The sequence below is a fragment of the Orcinus orca genome, chromosome 14, assembly GCF_937001465.1.
Source record: "Orcinus orca chromosome 14, mOrcOrc1.1, whole genome shotgun sequence".
Lineage (NCBI taxonomy): Eukaryota > Metazoa > Chordata > Mammalia > Artiodactyla > Delphinidae > Orcinus > Orcinus orca.
The window spans coordinates 81,209,728-81,235,969 of NC_064572.1; the positions used below are offsets into that span (position 1 = coordinate 81,209,728).

The 26,242-nt window shown below is 51.1% G+C and overlaps 1 protein-coding gene across 1 annotated transcript in view; it reads left to right on the top strand.

Moving 5' to 3' along the window:
* BTBD16 (BTB domain containing 16) overlaps positions 1-26,242 on the top strand; it is a 54,046-nt gene that overhangs the window by 2,624 nt on the left and 25,180 nt on the right. Inside the window, 7 exon segments of the mRNA XM_033420847.2 lie at positions 5,780-5,853; positions 7,764-7,907; positions 11,219-11,308; positions 12,376-12,490; positions 17,302-17,371; positions 18,165-18,295; positions 24,866-24,985. Coding sequence (XP_033276738.1) covers positions 5,780-5,853; positions 7,764-7,907; positions 11,219-11,308; positions 12,376-12,490; positions 17,302-17,371; positions 18,165-18,295; positions 24,866-24,985 — 744 coding nt within the window.

A 26,242-nucleotide genomic window follows, 5' to 3' on the forward strand; every position in this document is an offset into this window, starting at 1 on the left:
GCGGCCTCTCCCGTTGCAGAGCACAGGCTCCGGACGCGCAGGCCGCTCCATGGCTCACGGGCCCAGCCGCTCCGCGGCATGTGGGATCTTCCCGGACCGGGGCACGAACCCACGTCCCCTGCATCGGCAGGCGGACTCCCAACCACTGCCCCACCAGGCCCTGGCCTTTTGGATCTGCCTGGATGCTTCTGCCTCCATGCACTGGCACATCTGCCTTATGAGCACTCCGTCTGACCTGTCTGAGCATCTGCCTGAGTGTGGGCTGTGCCCTGGGCAGCACCTGGCACGGAAGAGCTCCTGGCTCCATGTTTGCTGAGCGAGGAGCCACATCTTCCCTTTCCAGGCCCACCGGCCAGCCCTGCTCGGTTGCCTCCCACCCCACAGATGACTATACCACACACGTGGGAATAAACCAAAGCCCATCTGGGTTTGGTCTCTAAATTCTCTGATGACCCCCGCTTAGAAAAAATTGAGTGCTGTGAGTTGCAGTTTTTGGCATTGGTTACTCATAGCCTTAAACAACTTTGAACTTATTTTATATTTTGTTTGGTTAGAGCCCTGAAGAAGTCTTAGAGTTCGTTGTGCTCCTTGGCATCAGGGCCAGGCTGGGCAAGCAGGTGCAGGAGCTGGGCCTGGGAATATAGGCAAACTGATCCAGAAACCTGAGGAGGGAGGCTGGGCTTGCAGGGGCAGACGTCTTCGCTGAGCTAGGCTGGGGGTGGTGGCCTGAGGGGTGATGGCCATTGGTGCTGGGCTTTTGGGCCATTAAACGTAGTCTATTTGACAGGGTTGGAATTCCTTCTCCTCCATTTACTAGTTCTGTGACCTTCAGCCAGTGGCTTAATCTCTCTGAGCCTCAGTTTCCTCATCTGTGAAATGGTGACAATAGCATCTCCCCTGAAGAGTGACCTTCAATCAGACAGTACATTAAAAATGATTAGTGCTGTTCCTGGCAAATAGTAGGTGCTCAGTAAACACAGCTATTATCTTTCTAGCCTAAGCAGCAGTCTTAGTTATTGATCCTGGTGGTTCCATTCGGGGGAGTGTCAGCCCTGTGCTCTGCCAGCCAATGACTCCATATGTCACTCTGCCTCTTAGCACTTTCTCCAAATCAAAACATCTTGCCTCAAACACAGCAGATGCAGGGACTGGTCTGGGCGCTCTCTTCCCAGGAGAAGCTTTGCAGATCTGCCTCTCTCCTTGGTGATGCTGGGAAGCTGGGGGTCGGGAGGCAGGCTGAGGGCAGGTAGGCGCTCAGGACGGCCGATCACTCGTGTATCAGCCATCAGCCGACCCAGGCTTAGCTCATCTGGGCAGTTTGGTGCTCCACAAGCCTCTTGTCCTCTTCCTGAGACAGCGGGCTAGCCTGGGCATGTCCTTGTCTTGGTGCCGGCAGAGGGCAAGAGGGCGGGCCCAGTTGCTCACTATGTCCACTCGGCCAAGGCAAGTCACATGGCCAAAGTCAAAGTCAGGGGGCAGGAAATACACACCAGCTCTCTTGGGAGAAACTCTGGAGTCCTGCAGGACAAGGGTGTATAATTGGGGCCATGGATGCAGTCTACTACAGTGCGGGAGGAGCTGATTTTCTTTAATAAACACAATATTTTATTTTCTTTATTTTCACAATGGGGATTTATTCCATGTGATTGTGAGAAACATAAACTTGGAAAGCATAACAAAAGTTTTATTTAATTTACGTAATAAAATAAAGGGCTTATTCCTGGTAACCCTTCTGTACTTTCAGACTTGTCAGCTAACAAGGTCGATGGTAGGGGTGGGGGTGTCTGGAATTGTACCTGCGACACACACACGGGCACCTTCCCCGTAGCTCTCTGGCTGCCCAACCAGCAAACCTGTTCTTGCCGTTGATGCTGTTATTGTTGCTTCTTCCACTTGGGAGCGCTGTTGACTTTGATGGGAGCTGGACCCATCTATATTTTACTAGTTCTGTAAAGCGTCACTGGCCGTGGAAAGCTGAGTTAACTAGCTCTGAGCTACCCATTTATTTCAGATACGTAATTGTGCTTCTCATATGTCAATGCCCCAGGTTCTGCCCAGCTAGCCAGTACTTCTGGTTGTGTCTGTGGGTCTCCATGACGCCGTGAGCTTTTGGCTCCAGAACTCGGAGATGCTATACAGGAACCTAAGGTTCCTGGTCTTCGTCATGCTTCCTTCCACTGGGACTGGGGTGTGGAGTACAGGGAGAAGGGGCCTGAGAGATGAGGAAATGCTAACCACCTTGCAAACAACATAACCTTTTCGTGCCTTAGTTTCTTTATCTGCAAACTGGGGATGCTGTCTTACAGAGTTGCCATGAGAATTATATGACATAATTCATTGAGAGCTTAGAACGGTATCTGGCAAATAAATACCCAATTAACATGTGTCATTCAGTGTCCCTGGAGTTCTCTGGTACGTGTGGACACAGCTAACATATGAACCCAAAGATCCAGGATGGAGGAGTGTGGCTGAGGAAGGAGGCTCTAGGGCAGAGGTCCCCACCCCCCGGGCCACCGGTCTGTGGCCTGTTAGGACCCCGGGCTGCACAGCAGTAGGTGAGCTGCGGGTGAGTGAGCGAAGCTTCATCTGTATTTACAGCCGCTCCCCATGGCTCACATTACCGCCTGAGCTCCGCCTCCTGGCGTTAGAGTCTCATAGGAGCGCGAACCCTGCTGTGAACTGCGCATGCGAGGGACCTAGGTTGCGCGCTCCTTATGAGAATCTAACGCCTGATCTGAGGTGGAGCTGAGGCTGTGATGCTAGCGCTGGGGAGCGGCTGCAAATACAGATCATCATTAGCTGAGAGGTTTGACTGCACGGAGACCATAACAAATCAATGGCTTGCAGACTCATCAAAACCCCATCAGTGAGCAGCAAGTGACAAGCTGCATCTTACGGAGTAGACTGGACACAAGCCACACACTTCAGGTGTCACTGTCTCCCATCACCCCCAGGTGGAACCATCTAGTTGCAGGAAAACAGGCTCAGGGCTCCCACTGATTCTGCATTATGGTGGATTGTATAATTATTTCATTATATATTAGAATGTAATAGTAATAGAAATAAAGTGCACAATAAATGTAATGCACTTGGATCATCCTGAAACCATCCCCCCAGCCCTGGTCCATGGAAAAATTGTCTTCCACGAAACCTGTCCCTGGTGCCAAAAAGGTTGGGGACCGCTGATCTAGGGGGCTTGGGCCCTAGGAAAAGGTGACCCTGCCTCATGTTTTTTCCCATTCTGACGGCAGTGCCAAGTCCACTCTGAGGTTGGAAGGAGGTCATGCTAAGAGGCAAGGATGCAAAGAAGGGACCCCTAGATTTTTATCAGAGAGCAGTTTCAGGAGAGCTGGGACTGGAGACCCATGATCCACGGTGTAGAGCTGATAGGAGAACAGAGTGTCTGCTCAGTGCCAGGCATCCCGAGCATTAGCTCTTTTACTCCCCCAGTGACTTCCACGTGGTCCTCATTTCCCTCCTACAGAGGAAAGAACCAAGACCCAGAGGCAGGCCCAAGGTCTGCATGACTCTTCCCGGTAAGCCACACTGGAGCTTTGCATGTTGAAGGTATCAAGTCGAAAGCCCTTTGTTTCGATGGTCTGCTGCAGGAAGTCCATATGTCCATGAGAAACTTATGGACTTTCCCTTTTACCCTCTGTTTCCCCATCAAGGTAGTGAGCCCCAGACTAACGGCATGTTCCCAGCATCCCCACTTTATCCCAGGCCACTTGGTCCCACAGGGTGAAGAGGACAGCTCCCAGATGCCATGTGTTCCATTAGCTTTTCCAATGGTCCTGAAATGAGCCTCCGCTTTGGGAGCTACAGAGTCCACAGGATACATGGTATATCTTGGCAAGCAGCCAATACACCAGGAGGAGGCAATGTGGTTACTTTTGTCGCCCGGCATCTCCTGGCCCAACTGATGACAGTGAGGTTTGTGAGGGTGGTTGAGGTCATGGCTGTTGCCCCAGCAGGACAGAGTCTGTCGTTCCATTTTAAGGTCACAGTCTGAACTCCTGACCTTAGCCGGCTCTGCCCAGATGTGTGACCCAAGCCACCAGGGGGATTGAGTCTGGCTTGGGTCAGGTCCACTGCTCCTGTGGGATAAACAACTCAAGCGCCCACAGCCTTCCTGAAGCTGAGTCACTTGTAATCACCATCTCTGCTCGGAAAGGGCAGCATGTGGTCAATATTATTCTGGACACAGGCTCTCCGACCCAAGCCCTCCTGCATGCGCTCTGGCCCATAAGGATTTCTGGCGTCACTGGAAAACAGCATGGCAAATGTGACAGGGGCTGGTGTGGTCCAGTGTCCCCTGGCTGGTTGGCTTTCTTGGGATGACTGTCTTCAAGCTGTGAACATGTGACTCCAGTTTTGTTTCGGTTCCTTGCTTAGCAGGGTGAATATAGTGTTTATGGAAAAGCGTCTTATCTTTGTCATCATCCAAGCAGTGATATTTATCGAGCACTTGCATGATGGCTGTGCTAGGGCTGCCGGGGTAAACAAACGCCGACTCTGTGGGGTGCAGAGCCTGGTGCAGAGGGCCCGTGAGGAAACAGGCGACCAGAAGACGCTGGGGAAGGAGTTTTAACAGGGGCAATCCCAGGGTGGGCTGGGGAGGGCCGCCAGCCCAGCCTCCCCAGAGGAAACAACAACTAAGCTTAGCTGGAAGGATGCGTAGGAGGTCATCCAGTGAAAAGGTGAGGGAGGTGCGTGTCCAAGAGATTGGAAGCCAGAGGTGATGGTTCAGGCTGTTGAAAAGGGCTGGAGCAGGGAGTGTAGAGGGGTGAGACTGCAGAGACAGGCAGAAGCCTACTAGCCGTGTGAAGGAGGTTGGCTTTCCCCCAGGAGCACTGGGGAGACAAGGAAGGATTCTCCGCAGGGGAGAGGCAAGACCAGATTTGCATTTCAGGTGGCTCCTCAGGCTGCAGTGTGAGGTGTGCATCAGAGGGGACGACATGGAGGCCCGGAGACTGGCAGTGACAGGGGGCAGGAAATGGTGGCTTGGATGAAGGTGACAGCAGTGAGGGCAAGGATTCACCCAAGGAGAGATGGCTGCATTCAAAAGGCATTTCATTAGATCTGGGCAAGCGATCAGGTGAGGCAGCATTCAGGATGCTGGCCTGGGCAACTGGAGGCTCGTGATGCCATTTCCTGGCAGAGGATTGGGGCTCAGTTCAGGGTAGGTTCTTTTTTTTTTTTGCCACACTGCAGGGCTTGCAGGATCTCAGTTCCCTGACCAGGGATTCAACCCCGGGCCACGGCAGTGAAAGCCCAGACTCCTAGCCACTAGACCACCAGGAAACTCCCTCAGAGTAGATTCTGTGTTTAGACTGTGGGCACACTGAGACTGGGGCATGCATGACCCTAACCAGAAGTTTTGCTGAGTTAACTTTCCAGACATGCCAGGACTCTCTCTCCCTTTCTCCAGCAGTTATGTATTGAGTACCTACTATATGCTAGGCACTGTTTTAGACACTCACCCAAAGAGGTGTCATTTAGGCAGCCAGATGTAGCCTCAAATACCTCCTTGGCAAGATCTACCCGCAAACTGAAAACAGGAATTAATGTTCTGAGCCGGTCATCAGACAGAGCTTACAGTTTGTCAAATTGGCAGACACACAGTGACCCGAGCAAACTGTCCCAGAGGGAGAGATATGATAAGACTGATTCATTTATGCTTTAGGGATGCTTACACTGGAATCATACATGTTGCAGATGAAGAAAAAAAAAATGTCAGTATGAACGCCTGGATTTTTTGTTTGTATTTTTTCTTGAGGTTATGCATTTCACAAATTCAGGAAAACATCCCTGAGACTTTGAAGAACAAGGCCATCCAAAGCGCGGAGGCAGGTGAGTTCTTGTCACCAGTGGATTCGTCAGAATGTTGCTGACCTCAGGGGTAGCTTGTGGTCTCTATGGAAGGAAAACCAGACCAGAGGCCTGGTCACCAGTCTGTGAGTTCTGTTCCTGCCCACTGCACAGTGTCCCTCGTGTAATAGGTGTGACTGGAAATATTTCCCAAATGCCCAATGAATGAAGCCGCTTGGCAAACACATTTTCATATGCTAATGGCCATGATAAATACAGACCTGCTGATGTTAATCAATAGGTTGGATTGGAAGACTAAGCAGAAGCCCATCGGGGCAGCCCGGGGCAGCTGTTCTGTGTCCCTCTGGGCTTTAATCAGTCGTGACTTGGATGTCCACATCTGCACTCGTCCAAGAAGACTTATCTGAGGTAGGGTGAGGAGTCAGAGCGGGTCCGTCCAGCTGGGAAGGGCTCACTGAGCCCCACGAGGAGCCTGGACAGGTCAGCTTCTTGATGGTGCTTTTTTGGATAAACCCCACCCCACGGTGTGGCTGTCTGAGGTCAGAGCCAGCCTCCTTCCCCGGCGGAGGCTAATCGATTTCTTCTCACCCGTCAACGCTGGTTGATGGTGGGAGCAGGGGGTGAGAAGTAGTGTGAGGCTGCCTCCGGGCTCAGGAGAAAGAGTTCCAGATTGGTTGTGATGTCTGCCCTGCACTGCCATCCTGAAAGCGGAAGGGGGCGCAGGGGACACACTTTATCCGCAATTCTGCCCTTGCTTAAAATCACCATTACGGGGCAAGATTCCTTTTAATCCGGCATAGCCAGACTGTCACCTGAGGTGACCGGAGATTTGAGGTGAAAACCCAGGTTCTCAACTCCCAGCACCAAACAATATCATACAGTGGGTGAATAACAATAATAACAACCGGAGAGGAAACAGGTACCCAAAGTCATGCGGTCAAAATAATAGCAAAGCCAAGAAATACGTAGATGGGGCTAGTGAACCTCAAGGTTCTGTCCAGCGCTGGGATTTAGGGTTCGGGGGGAATCACCCCGAGCATGGCTCCCTTCTTCCCAGCTCTGTGCTAATTCAGGGGTCCAGCCTGCAGAGCCCCCCTTGCCCATAGCCTCTCATGTCTCACCTGGATCCTCCATCTACCTTCCTATTCAAGTCTCTTCTTTTTTTCTTATCATCTTTGCCACCCCGGGTGAGACTCCCCAGCATAAATCCTTTACAGTTTGCAAGGAACCCTCCTCACACTGTAATCCCATTTCATGCCTGTGAGCTGGGCTTTCTGATGATCTCCATTCCCTCGAGAAAAGCAATGCTGATGAGAACCCTGCTCCCTGGTGATGGGGTTTTTTCTATGACATTCAGGTGGGTAATAATTAGACACTAACAGCCCGGGTAGCAATTTTGCTCCCCAGAGGACATTTGGCAATGTCCGGAGACATTTTGGGTTGTCACAACTCCTGGGTGGGGCGGGTGATACTGGCATCCAGTGGGTGGAGGCCAGGGATGCTGCCAAACATCCTACAGCGCAGGACAGACCCGTCCACAGAGAATTATCTGGCTCCAGATATGAACAGCGCCAAGGCTAAGAAACACTGCAACGGGGGAGGCAAGGTGAGGCCCCCTCCAAGAGTGTCGCAGCCAGCGTCCCTGCCCCACGAAGCTTTTTGCAGCCCCCAGGTTGGAGGGCAGCTTGTGTGCCTCTGTTGGTCGGCAGCTCTGGTGGACGTTTACCGCTTTCTAAGTTACCTTGTGCCCATTGTATCCGCTTGGGAGCCAGGAAGCTCCCCGTGGCTGGAACTTTGTTCCTAGCGAAGCCGCCTGCCCACTCGTTTGCTCGATAACGGGATGGACAGAGAGTACGTGGGAGACAGAGTGAAAGCATCTTCAGGTCGGGGTGTCGTTAAAACGTTTGCTCAGCATCCTTTCCTCTCCTCAGGTGTGATTCTCGAATGCCTTGGCTTCAGGTGGGAACTCCATCAGCCCCAGCTTTTTCAGTCCGAGACCCTGACCAAGCTTTACATGATGGCCCTGGCCCGAGGCAACGCAAACCCTGAGAAGGAGCTGGAGAAGCTTCTGCAAGGTATGTTCTCACCCAGAGCAGGACCCCCAAGGGCTCTCTGGTTAGAGAGGCCCCAGCTTGGCGTTCGGTTATCTGTTTGGAGACCACGGTCACTCTGGCAGTTAAGACCAAGGCTCACGGTGTGATCTCATTACAGGATTAACCTCAGTCTCCTCGGCTCTAAAATGGGATAATGGTTCTTATTGTGTTTCATTGTGGAGGAGGTAACAGGTGTGAAGTTCTAGAACAACGCCTGGCACATAGTGAGTAGTCAGTAAATGTCAGTTTTGTTCTCATAATAACCCATTCTTGTCCACCAGCTATGAGGGAGGCCCTCCCTACTTCTTTGAGAAGAGAAAGTGGGTTGTGTTGAGGCTTCTGATGGGCTTTCTAGAAAGAAGGCATAGTTCTGACATCTGTGGCTTGTTTGGCTCTAAGTGCCGGTTGGAGGTTTACAAGTGTACATCAATTTCATTTTTTCTTTTCCTTTTCTTTCTCTTTTCTTAACGCCACCTCATACCCGAAAGTATTTAGGTCACGTCTTTCTTTTTCTCTTTTTTGAATCCTAATAATCCCCAGCTGCCCCTTATCTGGCCCATAAGTTCCTCTCCTGCAGCCTTGCCAGCTTCTTCTCAGGTAATATAGTTGGCATCGCCTCCGGACAGCTCATAGGCAGGTGCCGTGGAAAATTCAAGGTCTCCCAGGCAGCCAGCATGCCAGTCGGGATGGGATTGCATTTCCAGGACGTGGCAGTAAAGCTCTGACATTCTGGAGCCAGACGGGCTGCCGGAGCCCCCGGTCGGGAGACGGAGCCTGGCTGCCTGCCGGCATCTTCCCGGCCACAAAGCCTCTGACTCAGCCCTTCCCGGCCAAGCTGGGAGCCAAGAGCAGGCCGTGGCGTCCCCGTAGAACTGTAACAGCTTCACACTTACGATCTTCCTGAGCCTTTGTCCCAGTGTCTTCAAACGTGGGACCGAGCTCTTTCTCCCATGGCCCCTGTGCCCAGATCACAGCCCTTCCTGGGCAACCAGTGGAAGGCCACTGGGGTTCAGACAGTGAGTACAATGAAAATCCAGAGAATATGGAAGGGAAGAATGGAGTTGTCATGTTTTTAGTAAGTCTAGAATGGTCCCACTTAGATTTGGCCCTACTAAAACAGCTGCTGTAATCCAACCCCCTGCTAGAGGCTGGGCCCGGCTGGGGGACATCAGGTCACGTGCAGGAGTGAAACCTCAGTGCCTGGGCTGTCACAGCGTCCCGGGGTCTCCCCTGCAAGCACCACCAACTGCGTCAGACCCTGGGACTCGTGTCTCCAAGGCTTTCAGTGGGTACAGTCCCAGCCCTTCACGTGCCTTTGATGATGGTCTCTATACGCATCTCACAGTTACTGCTTTTCTATTCCTGAGAGCGTGAGCATCATTCTCCTGGAGTTAGCAGCAGAGGAGTTTCTGACCAAGGCCTGGAGTGGTGGGTGCTGAGGAGACACAGCTCCCCTGGAGCAGCCCTGTGCTGGCCACACGGGGCTGTCCCAGCCGCTCACGTTCACGTTCATTCCACCCAGAGTCCAGGATCGGCTGTACCATAGCAGCGTGTGTTTATGCTCTAGGAGGATCCAAACGCAAACGACCCTCTTTTACTAAAAACAAACCACTTTGGTTTGGGGGCACCTCAGAAGCGTATGATCAGATTATCACTTTCCTATCGGATTGTGAAGTTTTACTTACAGAAACTGTCTTCCACGTACTCTAACCTAGCCGATAAGGTTCCTTCCTCCCTTCAAGAGACGTTCAGTCCTTAACTTGTGCCAGGCATTGTGCTAGGAACTTAATGTCGGGGGGTGGGGGACAGATGAGCCCGCCTGAAGTGATGATAAAGCATGAGAAATCGTGTGATACGTGATGATCCTAACGGTGCCCCGTGAACACCCGCTACGTGTCAGGCACTTGCCAGCATCCTCTTGTTTACTGCCCCCCGTGGGGGTGAGTGACAGGATGGAGCGGGCAGAGGGGAGGCTGTGCAGAGATCCAGGGGAGGAAAGTGAGCCAGAGCCAGGAACAGGGCCTGGCACTTAGTAGGTGCTCAATAAACACTGGCCGAATGTGAGCCTGAACAGAGCCAGGTGCCGAGAACGTGGTGAGGGAAGGCTCGACGGCCTTGTTTGCCTGAGGGAAGTGGACCTTTGTTCTCTTTTTTCTGCATTCTTTGTAGCTGCAAATTGTGACATACTTTGGGCTCCTGACTCATGTCACTTGCGTGACCTGGCACCCTGACCTCACTGGCCATGGAATCCATTCATCCATCGATTCGGCCAATACTTATTGAGCACCAGTGTGTGCAAGACTGTGCGGGGCCTGGGGTGGGATGGCAGGCTCACCGTCCAGTGTGCCTGCCCGGCCAATCGTAAACCAACAGATACTCGGTGTATTGGCAGGTGGTTGGTCCAGGAGGGAACATAAAGCCAGTTTCGGGGGAGGTGGTGGTGTGGAGCTCCCTTCCATAGCAGAGGGTCAGGTGGGCCCCTGATGGGGAAGAGAGGGAGCGCCACAAATCTCCTGGGCAACAAACCACGAAGAGGCAGGTTTGGGACCTGGTGAACTGGAGACTAGTGGGAGGGTCTTGGGGCTGCTGGAGGGGCTCTGGCTTCGTGCCAAAGGCACGGCACGCCGCTGGAGACCTGAGGGCACCGTGTGTCGTAACTCACATTTCAGAGTAACTCTGAGTGGATTGTGGAGGCTGGCGGTGATGCGAGCTGCCCCTTTGCTTCCCCCTGGAAGCTCTCCGTGGCGGGGGTCCTTTGTTTGGAGCTCCATGGGGCAGAGTCTCAGGAGCCGCTGGGAGGACGTCTTGGTCCCACACTCATCCTTCAGCTAATGGTCCTTTTGCGCTCTCGCCTGGTGCCAGGTCTGAGCTAGGTGCTCAGGACGCAGAGGTGATGGAGGCCCACCCCTGGCCCTCTCGCTGCTCACAGCCTAAGGAGAGGAAGGGGGGAGGGAGGGAGAGGAGGGGGAGGGGGGTCTGTATCAGTGTGAGCATCAGTGTCCCGGTCTTGCAGTCACAGTGGTTGTGTCAGATCGTCGGGGAAGCTGGCCCAGGAGGACACGGGAACTCTCTGTACTATTTTTGCAACTTCTTGTGAGTCTTCAACTATTTCAAAATAAATAATCATTTCATCAATGCATCCACTAAACCAACAAGCAAACAGAAATGAACAAAATACAGCGTGATCCATGCCAAGATCAAGGCTGCGCGAGCAGTTGTGGGGCTCACGCTGTACCTGCACGGGTCACTGTGGCTGTCACACCTGTGCGTCCTCATCCTGTTCCCTTCTCTAGCTCAGCTGCCCGGGAAGATTAAAGAACAACGCCCTGTAAAGAAGATGATCGTTTCCTTGAAGATCAATGACCCTCTGGTCACCGAAGCTGGTAACGTGCACCTGTCCTCGTATTCTGAGAGTGTCGTTGAACAAACTGCCTCTCAGATTTGAAAAACAAACAAAACACCCCAAAGCGGAGGCACACAGTGTTCAGTGCTTCCTTATTAAAAATAGCTGAGCAGCGCAGGGCGGAGGGGAAGGAGGCCGGCACAATGTGGGGAAGTAAAAGAAGGGGACTTCTGCGAAAGAGAGGTCCCCGTCCTTGGAAAGAGGAGTGAGGCATGCAGAGGAGGGAGGAAGAGGCAGGTACCCAGACAGACCCAGGGAAGATGTCGCTGCTTTTCTGGGCGCAGATGCCCAGGGAAGCCCTCAGGCCCACCCTTGTCCATAGGCAACACTGACCCGCCCCTTCCCACCAGGGCCCCTCCCTGGCTGGCTGCTGGCAGCAGAGACCTCCCCCAGGGGCCTCCCTTGGGCTCAGCCCCTCCCCATCCCATCCCGGCCACCTAGACACACCTGTTAACAGGTGTGAACGCACCGTGCTGTCACGTGCCATCAGGAAATTATCCACATAATAATTATCCGCACCAGCTGTCCTCGGAGCCCATGGACTGCACTACAGCGCTGCTGGGGATCAGGCAGAACTCGGAATAAGCTGAGTCCACGGACTGGCAAATTGATCCCGGCTCGTCCCAGGAGTCCTTAACCTTGATGAAGATCCCAGACTCTGGGGAAAACCCGCTGTGATGATGTCATCTCCAGAGAACACAAAACACACCTCATGCACACAGCACTGTGCACACCTTGGGGTGGCCAGCTCCCGGCACAGGCCACAGACCCCCAGTTAGGACAGAACCCCTGAGGCACAGGCTCGGGACAGGCTCACAGAAGGTTCTTTCACAGGAGCTCCATGTTCTTTAGCTTCATCCTCAACTCCTTTGGGGGGCTGGGAGCCCAGGCAGCATCTGCACCCAGGTCAGAGCCGTTGCGTTTTGTCTAATGCGTCCCTGACCCCCAGCTCAGGGACCCTCATCCAGCGGGAGGGCGCCTGTGCGTGAGGGGTGCGGGCCTGCAGAGCCCCACGCTGACGGCTGGCCCTCGATGCTGCCTCCCCAGCCTTCGCCGTGGCCCTGCAGAATCTCTACCTGCGCGAGGTAAGGGTGAGCATGGACGACGTGCTGGGCGTGCTGGCTGCAGCCCACGTTCTTCAGTTCAACAGCCTGTTCCAAAGGTAAGGAACCGTGGCAAGGCGCGGCCAGGGCCAGCCCCAGGTGGGATCCAAAGGGGCCCTCCCGGCCCAGCTCACGGAGCATGCCTCTTCCGCGGGCTGGGACATCTGGGGTTTCTTTGCATAGAACACAAGTTTGAGTCGGCCGTTAATGCTGATGGAAGGCAAATGAAGCAAATGGAAAAGCACTGATGGGATTCATTTTTCTAGAGTATTCTGTCCCTTCTCTTAGGCTTTTTCAGGGATGTGTGCTTACTGCACTCACGTCCTGAGCACAGAGGTGGTATCTTATCGCTCTTCGAGTTCCAAACTCCTGACGCAGTTCAACAGAGAGGAGGTTTAGGGCGGGGATGCTCTGCCTGGCTTGTCTCACCACCCTAAGCCTCAGTTTCTTCATCTGAGGGAATGAATGAATGAATAAATGAATGAACGAACATCCCATCTTAGCCCAGAGAGGACAGCAGATGCTCTGTAAAAGGCAGGGGCAGGATGTCTTCCAGGGACCTTGCAGGTTTCCACTCTCTTTCTATAGAATCCATACAGCCACGTTCAATCCCAGAGATGACTTTGAGTTGGTGCCTCATTCCTGGGGGCACCTGGAATGACTCGGGCCAGCTCCTCAGGCGGGAGCATCTCGAAGCCTCGCTGGGGATGCAGATGCCCCGTGAACCCAGGGACGCAGGCTTTCAGAGGCCTGGACGTGGCCACAGAAGACACGCGGGGGGGACCAGTCTTGAAAAGGCGCTCCAGCGTGTCGGCCTGGCCAGACTGTGGGGTGGGCGGCTGGCTGTGAGAGACGGGAGGCCCGCCGTCACAGGCAGGCACAGGTCGTGTAGCATCTCGGGGAGAACCCAGCAGTCTGGCCTTGACCCTGCAGGTGATGGGGTAAAGTCTGGGTTCTCCTGAGAGTCCCCACTCCCCTTCCATTGTGTGTCGCATGACTTCAGCTCCGCATAACCTTGTGACTGATAATCGCTACTAAATCACAGCTTCTGCGCACATGCGTTTCTGAGCGGCTGTTTCCTGGTGCTGTGCAGGGAGATAACTCTGGCCCCAAACCTGGAAGGCCAGCTTCCCTCTTGGAGTGGGGCATCTGGCCACCTTCTGCCTGTGAGCCTCAGCTGCCCTACGGGAGGCCCAGATTCAAAGCCCCATCTTCCTTCCGGAACCATAGCCCTGGCTTATCTGGGGTGGAACCGAGAATGGCAGATTCATTTCCTTCCTCCTTCACATGCCTTGTCTTGAATGCCGGAGCAGGGAGGGCTCTGGATACCGAGCCAAGCCTATCATTCCACTGATGAGCAAACCTAGGCTGCCTGGGGCTGATGGGCCCCGCCCGAGATTCTACAGATAACTGTGGTGGGGCTGGAATCCGAGGCGCCGGAGCCAGGCGGGTCTGGCACACAGCTGGGCTGGGTCTCGCCTGCCTTTGAGAGGCTGATGGTACTGTTGGCAGGGGTGTGGCAGCGCAAGCCTCAGTGTGTGCATGTGTGTGTGTGTGCGCGCGCGCGTGCGTGCGTGTGCACGCGCCCCAGGTCACTCTGATAGCATCACAAATCCAGGTGCTGGATGGGATCCCAAAGGTCATCTGGGCTGAACCTCCAGCCGGTGCAGAATCACCCAGATGGCTGCTTGAGTCTGAATCACGCACACTCGAGGCCGCCCGTCTCTAGGGGATGAAGCGTGTGCGTGCGGGTTACACAGGCTGCTGTTCGTTAGACTCATGCATCAGTGTCTGCTTTGGCACAACTGGGATCATGGTTGTTGGTTGTTGCCTGCACACACACACACACACACCCTCCCTCCCTGAGGGTCACTTGGGTCCCTCCAGGCTCACAGGGCTGAAAGGGCATTTCCTTCCAGGTAGGGCTGAACTCCATCTGTGGGCAACTGCTTGGTGCCCTTAGAACTTCTGCAAGTGGAAATTCCCACCCTCCCTGAGCCCAGAAGCAAGTGGCCTGGGTGGCCCCAGGGCTTGCTTGGTGTCCTCCAGTCTGGGAAGCCCAGCAGTGAGTCTCACAGTGAGAAGGGGGGAGCACAGGTGAAGGTGTCAGCTTCCTGGAGCACTGATTTCTGTATCCCAACTTCAAACCCAGCTAATTCTGCCCGTGCATCTCTACTGGCAAAAACCCACTCCTGAAGAACACTGTGCCTGGTGAGGTATGGGACCTGAACCTCGCACACAGCCCCTTTCACACCTGGTTTGCCCCTTGCTGATCGGTGAGCTCGGCTCACAGCGAGGCCAGGAGCCGCAGGAGGAGAGGAGTTTTGTCTGTATATAGCAGGTATTTCCAGAAACAGCCACAGAGGCTGGCACAGAGGAGACACTCAGGGAATGGGTTTATGCTGGGAGGGCTGCTTCCTGGCAGTCTCTAGTTTCAAGGGGAGAGTGTTGGGAGGAGGCAGAGGTACCAGGCAGAAGGAGGTCATGGAAATCAAAGCAGAGGGAGCATGTGAGGAGAAGCAATCAGGGAGACTTCCAAGAGGAGGTGGCACTTGAGCTGAGCCTGAAAGGATGGCAGTTGTCAAAGAGTGAGAGAGAAGAGGACTTCAGGCAGAGGAGAGCATAGAAACTGGAATGTGCTTGGCCACTAAGACCCAATGCAGCTGGAGTTGGGGAGGGGTGTGGAAAGATGAAGGGAAAGGTGGGTGGGGCAGTTAGCGGGAGTCCAGGTCATGCAGACCTCAGAGGTCATGTGAGCAGGTTCTACCTGGTTCTGCCAGCAGAGGAGAGCCTGAAGCTTGGGCGGGGAGAGTGACCAGAGCCCCTCTGTGTTTTTGGCTGAGACCTTCAGGATGCGGTGGGGACGCGGGAGGCTGGTGTGGGCAGGGAGACCTGTGCAGATGCCCGGGTGAGAGAGAGGAGGGTCTGAACTAGGCAGGGGAAGTGGGAAGGGAGGGGAGGGGGCAGGTCTTCCAGGGGATGGTGAAGATGTAGAATTGATGGGACTCAGCAATCTCACCTGCCAGCGTGCCTGAAAGATGACAGCAGAGTCTGGTGTTTACCCAGCACAGATTTTTCCAATACTCAGGACAATTCCTTATAATGGGTATGATCAGTCTCACTATGGTGAAGGGGCCATCCTAGGATCCAAGGAGGGTGGGGCGTAAAGTGCCTTAACCATGACCAAATTGTTTTTCATTCAGTATTTCTTGCCTTGTTCTAGTAAAAGTTTTTGGTGGCTCAAAAGAATACATAAAATAACAGGGCACAAATTGTTCAAAAAGAAAAGAAAAAGGAGAAAGGAAAACAAGGCTGGAGAAGCTAAAATTACAATACCAAACCTACACTCTACAAGTGGACCATACTTTTGACTGTGAGCTCCCTAGCAGCTAATATGAAAAGGGAAACCTGATCAATGACATTAGATAAAACAAAGAAACCAAAAACTGACTTGGGAGGTAGAACCCTGGGTGTCTTCATCAGATGACATTGAGTGATGTGATGGTCAATGTCCTCAACTATATCCACAGAATAAAAGCAACGATAAATTTAATAATGTTCTTTCTTGATATTGGCAAAGTCTTCACTTCAAAATGCAACTGAGTAAAAGCTATTCTTCAGGGGTGTGGGTGTTGGTGGTAATGAGCTCCCCAGCTCTCTGCTGACCTGGCTTAATTGAAGAATACATTTCAGAATATGTGCAAGACTTACCAGATATCCTTTAAGCCTTTGTCCAAGAGCAACATATATCTCAACTGAGTTTAGGATAACCATTGAGTAATAATGAGTTCAAGATTTTGCTTCTGTATGAGAGCTCAGTAGCTATTCTCTGGTGCCCTGTTTGATGACACGAACATGTCTTAAGAAAATTGTGCTGGAGACTAGTCTCAGCTGTGACAGGTGAGTCACTGAAACTCTCGCCCAGCATATCCACCCCACCACACACCCTGCCCACCCCAGCCCATCTCCTAGTCTTACTCCCCTCACTGCACTGCATCTGGGATCTCCTTGATGTTCCCTCAAAGTAGGGCCCCTGTCCCTGCCTCAGGGCCTTTGCACATCCTGTTTCCTCTTCTTGGAATGCTGGTTTCCCAATTCCTGGTCTGAACAGTTCTTTGTTCTCCTCCTTCAAGGTTTAAATGTCACTTTTCTGATCATCCCCCCATCAGGTCAGATTCCCCCTTTTTCACATTCCTATGGCACCTTGTTCTTTGACTTTTTAACCCTTAACACAACTGTAATAATGTGGTTACATGTCTAAATGTTTATTTAACGTGTGTTGGGCCCATTGGCTTTATTCTTTGTAACCCAAGGGCCTCGCAGGGTGCCTGGCACATAGTACCTGCTCAGTAAATAGATCTTTGATGAGTAAGTGAAGCAAGTAAATGAGGCCTAGTCGTGAAAAGGACAGAGGTTTTCATCAGAAACTTGCTTTTTGAATCTACTCTTGTACAGAGAGGAACAGGACCGGAAGCCCCTCTACAGCTCCGCAATGGTCTGTACAGGAAGAAAATACCTCCAGCAGGGGGACAAACAGATGGTCACCCTGGCTAAAATTAAAACTCAGTAAGGCACCTTTAGGTGCTTAATCTCTAAACAGTAATACTTCTCCCTGGTGCCAAGGCTACGTTGTTTCCTTCAGAAGGATTTGACCTTAGGCCTCACCTCCCTCAGCCCAGAGCTCTTTGCAACAAGCCTTGCTGATCTTGTCCTCCAGCCAAATGTCCACATGCCTAAAGTAAGGCTCTTTTCCTTCCCTTCCCTGAAAGGTCTCTGCTGCCGGCGTGGAGTTGAGGTAAAACCTCTGGGGCTGCCCACTTCCCTAAAAGCAGCCTGGGGGCCTCCAGGAACAGCAGTTGTCTCTCTGCAGGTGTGTGACCATGATGATGAACGGACTCACGCCGAGCACCATCAAGGACTTCTACCTGGCCGGCTGCAAGGTGAGAGCAACCTGGACAGGGCACGCGGCACCTGGGGGGCCCTCAGGAGCGCCCAGACTCTGGGATTTCACGCACCAGACCCAGCTCCAAAGAATCTGATAGCACCAACCTAACAGTGCCAAGTGAACAATCTTTAAAAATCATTTTATGTTTCAAAGAATATTTTAACACTCCAAAAAGTAGAAAAGCTTTAATCTGGGGGGTGAGGGGGTGGGGAGGGGAAAGCCAGCGTTTCTTGCCAAAACAGCAGACAACATTCCAGGACATTCTTGGTGGGGTTGAGGGAAATTTGTCGCCCCCTGGGCTCAGTCAGGGTGTCAGGGTTGGCAGTAAATGATGTAATCTAACACTCTGATTATCAGAGGAGAAAACTGAGACCCAAGGTGTGGCGGGGGTGGGGGTGGGGCGGCATCTGTGATCGGTCACAGACCTCAGTTCAGAGATTTCAGCTTGCAAGCCCTGTGGTCAAACCACTTCCCTAGCTGTGTGACCTCAGGCAAGAGCAGGAGTTTTGGAGCCTCAGTTTTTCCCTCAGTAAAATAGGAATAATAATGAACCGACCTCATAGGGTAGCAGTGAGGATTGATTTGAATCAACCTAGTGCAGTGCCTTGAGCGTAGCAAACACTCAGATAACGTGGGTTATCTGCTGCCGTTTATGTTTTGAAGAAGCGCTTTGAGCAGGGCTGCAGCGCGGTCTTCCCGAGAGCACGCGTGTAGCATCGTCGCCTTCCAGCAGAGGGTGCTGCAAGTTCAGGGATTCCTTTCTCCATGAGCTTTTCTTGCCTTCGCAGTACAAGGAAGAGCCGCTCACCACTGCCTGCGAGAAGTGGATGGAGATTAACATGGTCCCTCTGGTGGGGACGCAGATCCACCTCCGGAAAATCCCGCAGGAGCTGCTCCACAAAGTGCTGAGGTCCCCCAGGTGAGAGCTGGCTCCCGGCAAGCTGCCCCTGGGATGGGGGGAGGGAGGTGTTAGGGGGGCCTGCGTCCACACCCCTGCTGGACATGCCCAGTGTGCAGTGCCTTCTCCATCCCAAACGTCCCTCCCTCTTGGACAGCCTGGCCTCGGGGGGGGCCCAAACGTGGGTACTGTACTCGGGCATGGGGAAGAGTGCTATTCATCAGAGTAGGGACCCTCGGGGTGCCCGCTGTCTCATTACCCACCTGGTAATTAATTAATTGCCTAAATAATTTTTTAAAACTCTGTCAATATTAAGACACATTCATTGTGGAAACTTTGGAAACCAGGGAAAAGGGAAAAAGGAAAAAGCTCTCACCCCGAAATCAGTTTTTATCTCCAGCCCTGAACAGCTCTAGACTCAGACATACCACTGCCGGTATGAGCTCTCTGACAATTAAGGCTAAAACCCAACTCTTGGTGCCCTGCCCTTTACTGCACCCCCCGCCCAGTGTTCCTTGACGAGCTGCTCAAGCTCCTGGGAGACTACTTCATCCTCCCGCACAAGTGCAACCCATCTCTGTGGGCCTCTGCGTGGGCACCAGCCGGAGGCCAACCTTCCAGGTCTCTCATCTGGACCAGCACAGGGACCTCTACCTCAGGGTCTTGGTCTGCTCCTTACCCTCTTCCAGTCGCATCTTTAACCCAGGGGGCTTTGGCTCTGCCTATCCTGCTGCTCTGTGTTACCCATGTGGCAACCACAGGGCTTTCCTTAGACTCCGGCCAGTGCCTGGCCTTTTAGGTTATTTCCAGTGTTTCACTGATATAAATAGTACCTTCGTGACATCGTTCAACGTACATTTATTTTCATCTCATATTATTTTCCCACAGAGAATTCCTAAAAGTGAAATTACCAAGCCAAAAGGACTTTGTTTTTATTAGTATTTAAAAAAATATTTTATTTGAAAATAATTTCAAACAAATTAGATAACAAGAAAAGTACAAAGAATATCTCAGTACCCTTTACCCTGCTTCGTTCAATCTCTGTCCTGTTTGCTTTATCATTTGCATCTGTGTATCTATTAACACACATTTTTTAACCCTTTGAGGGAAAGTTGCATATATCATGTTCCCTTACCCCTGAAGGCTTCAATGTATATTTTCTAATAAAGAGAATTCTTCTGTTATAATCCCAGTGCAGTTAACAACTTCAGGAAATTTGACATTGATGTGATACCTTACACAAGTGATGCATTGACTCAACACTGTCCTTTATAGCATCTTTTTTCCTCCAATGCAGGATCAGGTTAGGAACATGTATTGCATTTAGTTGTTGTGTCTTTGGGGGACTTTTTAAAAGGTTCTTGATACCCACTGCCAAGTTACCAAGATGGTGTTCCCTTTGGGTGAATTACAAAACTGAAGACAAAATTCTACGAAAAATTATGATGGTATATTAGGTAATAAATGTTTCCTCATGCATGTGTGGTGGAAAGCGTTCCGATTTCAGGAATTAGACCTGGAAGGATTTGTTCTCCTGTTGGTTTGAATTGACTCGGTAGCTGGCAATGCCCTCAGACTTACAGGGAAATGAGGTTGATAGAACAACGTTCTGGGTTCTGGTGTTGAGGGAGACCTCTAATCTCTGTATTATCTAAGAAGACCTCAGGAACTCGGGCCCCAAGAGCAATGCCAGGCCCTGCCAGGGGGGAGCCGGGGGCTTCCAGGGTCATTTTGCCCTGCTCTCCATGGCTTTTCCACAAGCGCTTTCTCCCCACCCTCCATGGAGCAAAGGTTGTGCAACCCTTGAAGAAAAGATAAACATGACAGCCCTTAGACTTTTCATGACACTGTCCCTCCCTTGGAAAGCCTGAGCTGTCTCACCCCGGTAACATTTAACCAAGGAAGGGAAAAAGAATGTCTGACCACAACCAGAATGTTAGCGATGGGATACGCCCTAGAAAAGGCTGGCTGGGCAGGAAAAGAGGTCAAGAACATTACGTGTCAGGCGTCTAGACTCACAAGTTTGGGGAGACATGACTGATGTGGACACTGGGTCCTGCTCCTCTGGCTTCACCCCAGGAGCTGTCTGTCTTCACAGACAGTGCCGGGCTACCTGGAGGGAGGGAAGAGCCTGGGAGGCCTCAGGCATGTCGTCAGCATGTGTGCCCCAGAGGGACCAGGCCCTCAGCTCCTGGACCTTATGCTGCCGTCTTGTCTTCCGAGGTGAACTCTCCTCGCCTGGTTGACGTCCAGCTGCCTTGAAGCTGGAGGGAAGTGGGGAACAGAGGGCATGGAAAGAGGGGCCTTGGGCCACACCCAGCGCCCAGGGAGATGGTTAGAAATTTACCAGGCTTCTCATCTTAGTGGCTGGTGGGCCTGACACCACGGACCACACCTGCTTAAGAAAGGAGCTTCGGGTGAATTAACTTTTACTGAGCACTTCTGGGTGTGTGCTGTGCTGTGTGCACTGTCCCTTTTAATCCCCACAGCGCTGTGCGGTAGGTACAATTATTGTCCCTAAGATAAGAGGAATGATAAAAGACAGGGCTAGGCTCGAGCTCAGGGCTCCGGTTCCCAAGGTCCAGGTCCCACCCTCACTGCTGCACCGTCTTCTCATTTGTAACAGAGGCCAGGTTTCCCAGCAAACAGAACTCAGCGAGCACTGGGTTGTCCTGGGAAGTCACATGGCCCCAGGGCATCTGTGCAGAAAGGCCAGCTGGGGGTCAGGGATGGAGAGTCCCTCAGCCGCACTTAGCGTAGACTGTGACCCATCCCTCGCTCGTGGGCGTGGTGCTTGGGTCTCTAAGCCTTTGGGGAACAACATCTGTCTCAGCAGGTGCTTCAACTTCAAGGCCATTCACCTTCCCCATCCGAAGTCCCTTTGACCTCATCTTCCTTTGAGTTTTCTTTCCATCTTGTAAATGACCTGTGGTAAAACACACAGTTTCCCTGACCTCCTGGGCCTCTGGTTTTCAGTCAGTTTTCTCCTTAAAGGTCACCACTCGGTGACCCTGTTTCACTCACTCTAATATTATGAAAACTTCATTCTGAATTCTGTTTTTCTGGAAGCCAAGCTCCTTGTAGACTTAGGAGAATGGAGGACTCAGAGGGCTGTCTAGTTCTACCTGCACGAAAGGCTGCCCTGCCACCGGGGGGGCACGTGTCCCACCACCCCCAGACTTCCTGTCTGTGATGCAAAGAGTCTTGAGGGCTCAGGAATTCCCTGAGAAAAGCCACCGTGTCCTCCACGGCATTTGGAACACCACTGGGCAGCCCTCTCAAACAGTATTTCCTGCAGCTAATGCTTCTCTGGCTAATAACAACAATACCTACCAATTATGAAGCACTTGGGGTATACAGAACACGCAGAGTGGGTTTTCAGGTCTAATTCTTATGGCAACCCAGGGAGGTATTCCTCGTGTTTTCCCCTGCGGAATGGAGATTATAGGACGTGAAAGGATTGCTCCTGCCATGCAGCAAGAGGGTTGGGAATTGAACCCAGGTCTGAGTGGCCTCAATGCCCGTGGTCATTACCAGCCCACTGGTGTGCTCTGCTCCAGGCTTTCTTATTCCTTACTGATGGTCAAGATCAATAAGGACATGGAAGGTCATATTTTTGATTATAAAAAAAGTTACAGAGGTAGGAGGATAATGCAAAACACAATTGGACCCACCTCCCCAAATGAACAGATGGTAGCATTTTGTCGTAAGTTAAGAAATAAAACATGACCAGGAAAGCAGAAGTCCGCTGCGTGCTCCGCCCAACTCCCCGCCCAGCCCTATTCCCCTTCTTTCCTCTTGGCCTCCCTCCCTCCCTAAAGTGGAGGATTTGTGTGAATCCAGTCCATGAGATTATATTCTTGTTACATATATGTACATGTGAAAATAATGCACAGTATGGTTTTGCAAAGGTTTAAATTTCAAATCAACTTCCTCATAGTGATTGCACTGATTGTGACCTCCTGCAACTTACTCTGTTCACTAACATCACGCGACGTGTTCTCGCCGTATTGATATGCATGTACCTAATTAGCATTTTAAATTTTAATTGTTGTACAGGGCCCTGATGAATGAATAGACAGCAGTATTTTCATTCCCTTCCTCATGGCCTTTTGTTTTATTTTGCTTCATTTTTGTGATGACAATCAGAGCTGCAGTGGACCTCCTTGTTCATATTTTCTTGTTCACTTGGGCACGGCTTTCTCTGTGGTCTGTGTTCAGAAGGAGATCTTTATTGTTTATACACAGTTTTCTCAATAAAAATAGAGGACAATGTTTTGTTAAAGGCATTTTTACACCAGTGACATCCCAATGGCTACTTGTGAGCCCCAATAAGAACATGTAGAACAGCCCAGATGTTCGCCTGTGTCGGGGGGAAGTTTAGGATCTCTGTGAGTTCCGTCTCGATTCAGATCATCAGAGCTCTTAGGTAAATGGAAATATGTTTGAATGTCCTCAGCGTGATTATTTCCTGTAGGAACTAATGCTTTAGGGTACTAATACTTGGCCTAAAGACAGAGGGCTTTATTTCAATAATTACCCTTCATCATAAAAGTAAAACCAGGGTCCTGATTCATGGAGCTCCCAATTACTCCCCTTGTGTTGGTAAGCTCCTCTTTGGTAAGATCTCAAAGAACTTTCTGGGCTTGAGGACCTCAAGCGTGGGTTCTGCACCAGAAGATACGTAGCTCCCCAGCCCAGCAGTGGTCGAAGAGTTCCTTGTGGGGACATCATACCAAGTGATTCTGTGATGTCTCCCCTCTTGGCTCACCGTTATTGTCCAGACAGTGACAAATTTGGTCACTGTCTGGCCAGAGTCAAAGCCCACGCATTGTAGGTGCCTAAAAAAAATAAGAGGAAAGAGACGGTTCTACTGTGTCCAGAAATAGCGAGAGGGGCAGGAGAGTGACATTCCCATTGCTTTTTAGAGTCACGGTTTAGCTTGGTTTCCACCCACCATGACCACTAAAGTGGTGGTTGAAGAGGCTATGATATATTTTGAAGCCAAGGTGCATCTCTGTGGTCAGAGACAGAAAATATCAGTGGGTTTAAGAAACATTGAAATGATTCAGAGAAGCAAGTCGGCGGCAGCTCTTAGAGGAGCCATTTGGGAAACATCCTTTACAGAGCTGATTCCATGGAGAGCAGCACCCAGTTCTCCTTCTCCCTTCTTCCTGATGAGATGCCTCGTGCGGCTGCAGGCACAGTGTGGGCTCTGGAGCCAGGACCCAAACCTCTCGGTGGGCCACTCGGAGCCCTGCCACCCAGGAGTCAGCGCTGCTGCCGCCTGAGCCCATTACTGTGCCCAGGCACTGCTCTATGTGTGGTCAGCTCAATAATGGTCCCCCAAAGATGTCGACATCCCAAGCCCTGGAACCTGCGAATATGTTAGGTTGTGCGGCAAAGAGGAATTGAGTTTTCAGATGGAACTAAGGTTGCTAATTGAATGAGCTTGGCATGGGGAAGTTATCTTGGATAATCCGGATGGGCCCAATGTAATCACAGGATTCTTCAGTGTGGAAGAGGCAGGAGAAAGAGTCAGAACCAGAGAGAGATTTGAAGATGCTGTGCCGCTGACTCAAAGACGAAGGAAGGGGCCACAAGCCAAGGGATGCCAGTGGCTTCTAGAAGCTGGAATAGGCAAAGCAATGATTCTCCCCTGGACCGTCAGGAAGGAGCAGGGCCCTGCCCACACCTTGATGTTAGCCCAGTGAGATCCATTTTGTACTTAGGACTTCTGGAGCAATAAGATAATAAATTCGTGTTGTTTTAAGCCACTCGCTCTGTGGCAATTTGTTACAGCAGCAATAGGAAGCTCATATGACGTGTCGCCTCACATGGCCGTCACAAGTATCCTCTGAGCAACTGCTATAATCACTGCGTTACAGATGAGGGAATTGCAGCTGCAGGGCCAGTTAGCCTGCAGGAGGTTCCACAGCCAGTCTGGGGCAGAACTGACCCCTGCCCAGGTCTGACCTCAGAATTGTGTGACTTTGGATAAGTTATTCACATTTCAGCCCTCAGTCAGGGCCGGGACTGGAATATGACCAGTGAGGCACTCAGCTCAGGTGCAAAATTTAAGGGGCACGTAAAAACCTCAGTCATTGAGATAAAATGTATTTTAATGCAATATTTTACAGTGAGAATTAATGCCAACAAAACCCCATGATGAAGAAAACATTAAATTTTTAAATAAACGTAGGGTCAGTCCAATTTCCACATCTATAAAAGTAAGGAATATATCCCAGCTCTGCAGGGTCACTGTGTGGAATTAAATTTAAAAAGTACGGAAGCGCCTTGGGAACACTGTCTCCTGGTAGGAGCTCATTCAGTGATAGCCATTGTTTAACAGCAGCACAGCCAGTGGGTGAAAACACAGGCTCTGGTGGTGACAGGTGACTTGAGGTTCAGGGTCCAGCCATGCACGTTACCAGCTGAGTGACCCTGAGCAAGTAACTCGATATGTGAGTCCACCTACAGACTCAGGGTGGTATTGCCTCCTTCCTAAACTCACTTATAATTTTTCCGTTTTTTACACACTGTGGTTTTGGCTGTTCCTAAAATTACTTCTCAATCTTGTATTTTGGCCAGGTTGTTTACTTTCAGCGAGTTCCGCCTTCTGAAAACACTTCTTCTGTGGGTCTACTTGCAACTAAACAGCAAAACTCAGACGATGCCGACGTACGAAACTGTGCTCTCGTTTTTTAGCAGGTAACGTGACTTACTGTTGATTGATGAATGGTACATACACTGTTTGTTTGCTCATAATATCATGGGGGAAAGCATCAGTGATATTATTTTTCATAGCATCATTCAGAGTGCATAGCATGCAGTTTTCTTATGGGATCTAAGATTATGGGATAACTTTGAACCACTAGATTACTTGAAAAAGTGAATAATAGGTGTTATAATATGAGATAGTCCTGTGCCTTTGAGCACGTGTTCTGTGTCCAGTAAAAGACATGATGCAAAAGGTGTGCTTTTTATTCAGGAAAGTTACCATACCGTACTGGCCTTAAAAATTTCATACCTAAAATGTACCTAAATCAGACCAGATCATTCTCATTTATATTTCACTAGTTAGCCTGCAACATTCTGAATTTTCTGGACAAATGAAAAAGCATTTGAATGTACAAAGATTTCATAGCATTAATCTAGTCTCTCAGAATGTCTAAATTTATAAATTCTAAAAGTTATATATCTCAACATTCAAGTGAAAAATAACAATTACCGTATAAGAATGGGCACCATTTCATTATGCTTACTAAATGCAATAATTCTGATAAACACTTTCTATTTGTAATCTCATTTAATCTACCTAGTACTCAGGGGCTGGTTTTATTATCCCCATGTTACAGATGAGGAAATTGAAGTAGAGATGAAAACCTTGTCAGAGATCATACAGGTGATAAGGGACAGAGCCTGACTTGAACCCAGACCTGCCAAATCCCAAGACATTTTGCTGCCCATTCCTAGGATGGCAGGGAGGGTTTCTCTCTTGTGCCCGCTGCAGCTGGTTCAGTCGTGAATCCCTGGGCATGGTGTCTAGAAAGATCCTGAGGCTGCCTCTAGGTTCAGTGTTGTTGTCAGCCAATTACTTCTAAAATTGCCTGGCAGTGCATCTTCTTCCCCTCCCTGTGTCCTCCTCTGCCTGTGTTTTCTGTCTGTTCAACCCCACTGGCAACGTCAGCTGTGGCAGCATGGGACAGGGGGACAGGGTGGGGGTGAGGGTGAAGGCAGTAATCCATCTGGTGTCTCTTTAGCTTCTGTTAAAACTTTGTAAATACACTCGCATCATCCAGGCTGGTTGCAGAGTGTGATGGCCCCGTAGCCAAAGACAGCGCCAGGAGGATCCGCCCTGGACGGGCAGGCTTACCTTCACGATCAGGTTTACGTTCTGTTCCCCATATCAGCAGGGACGGGGGCTTCCAAGCAAGATAAGGTGCATTCAGGGGAGTCAAGAGATTC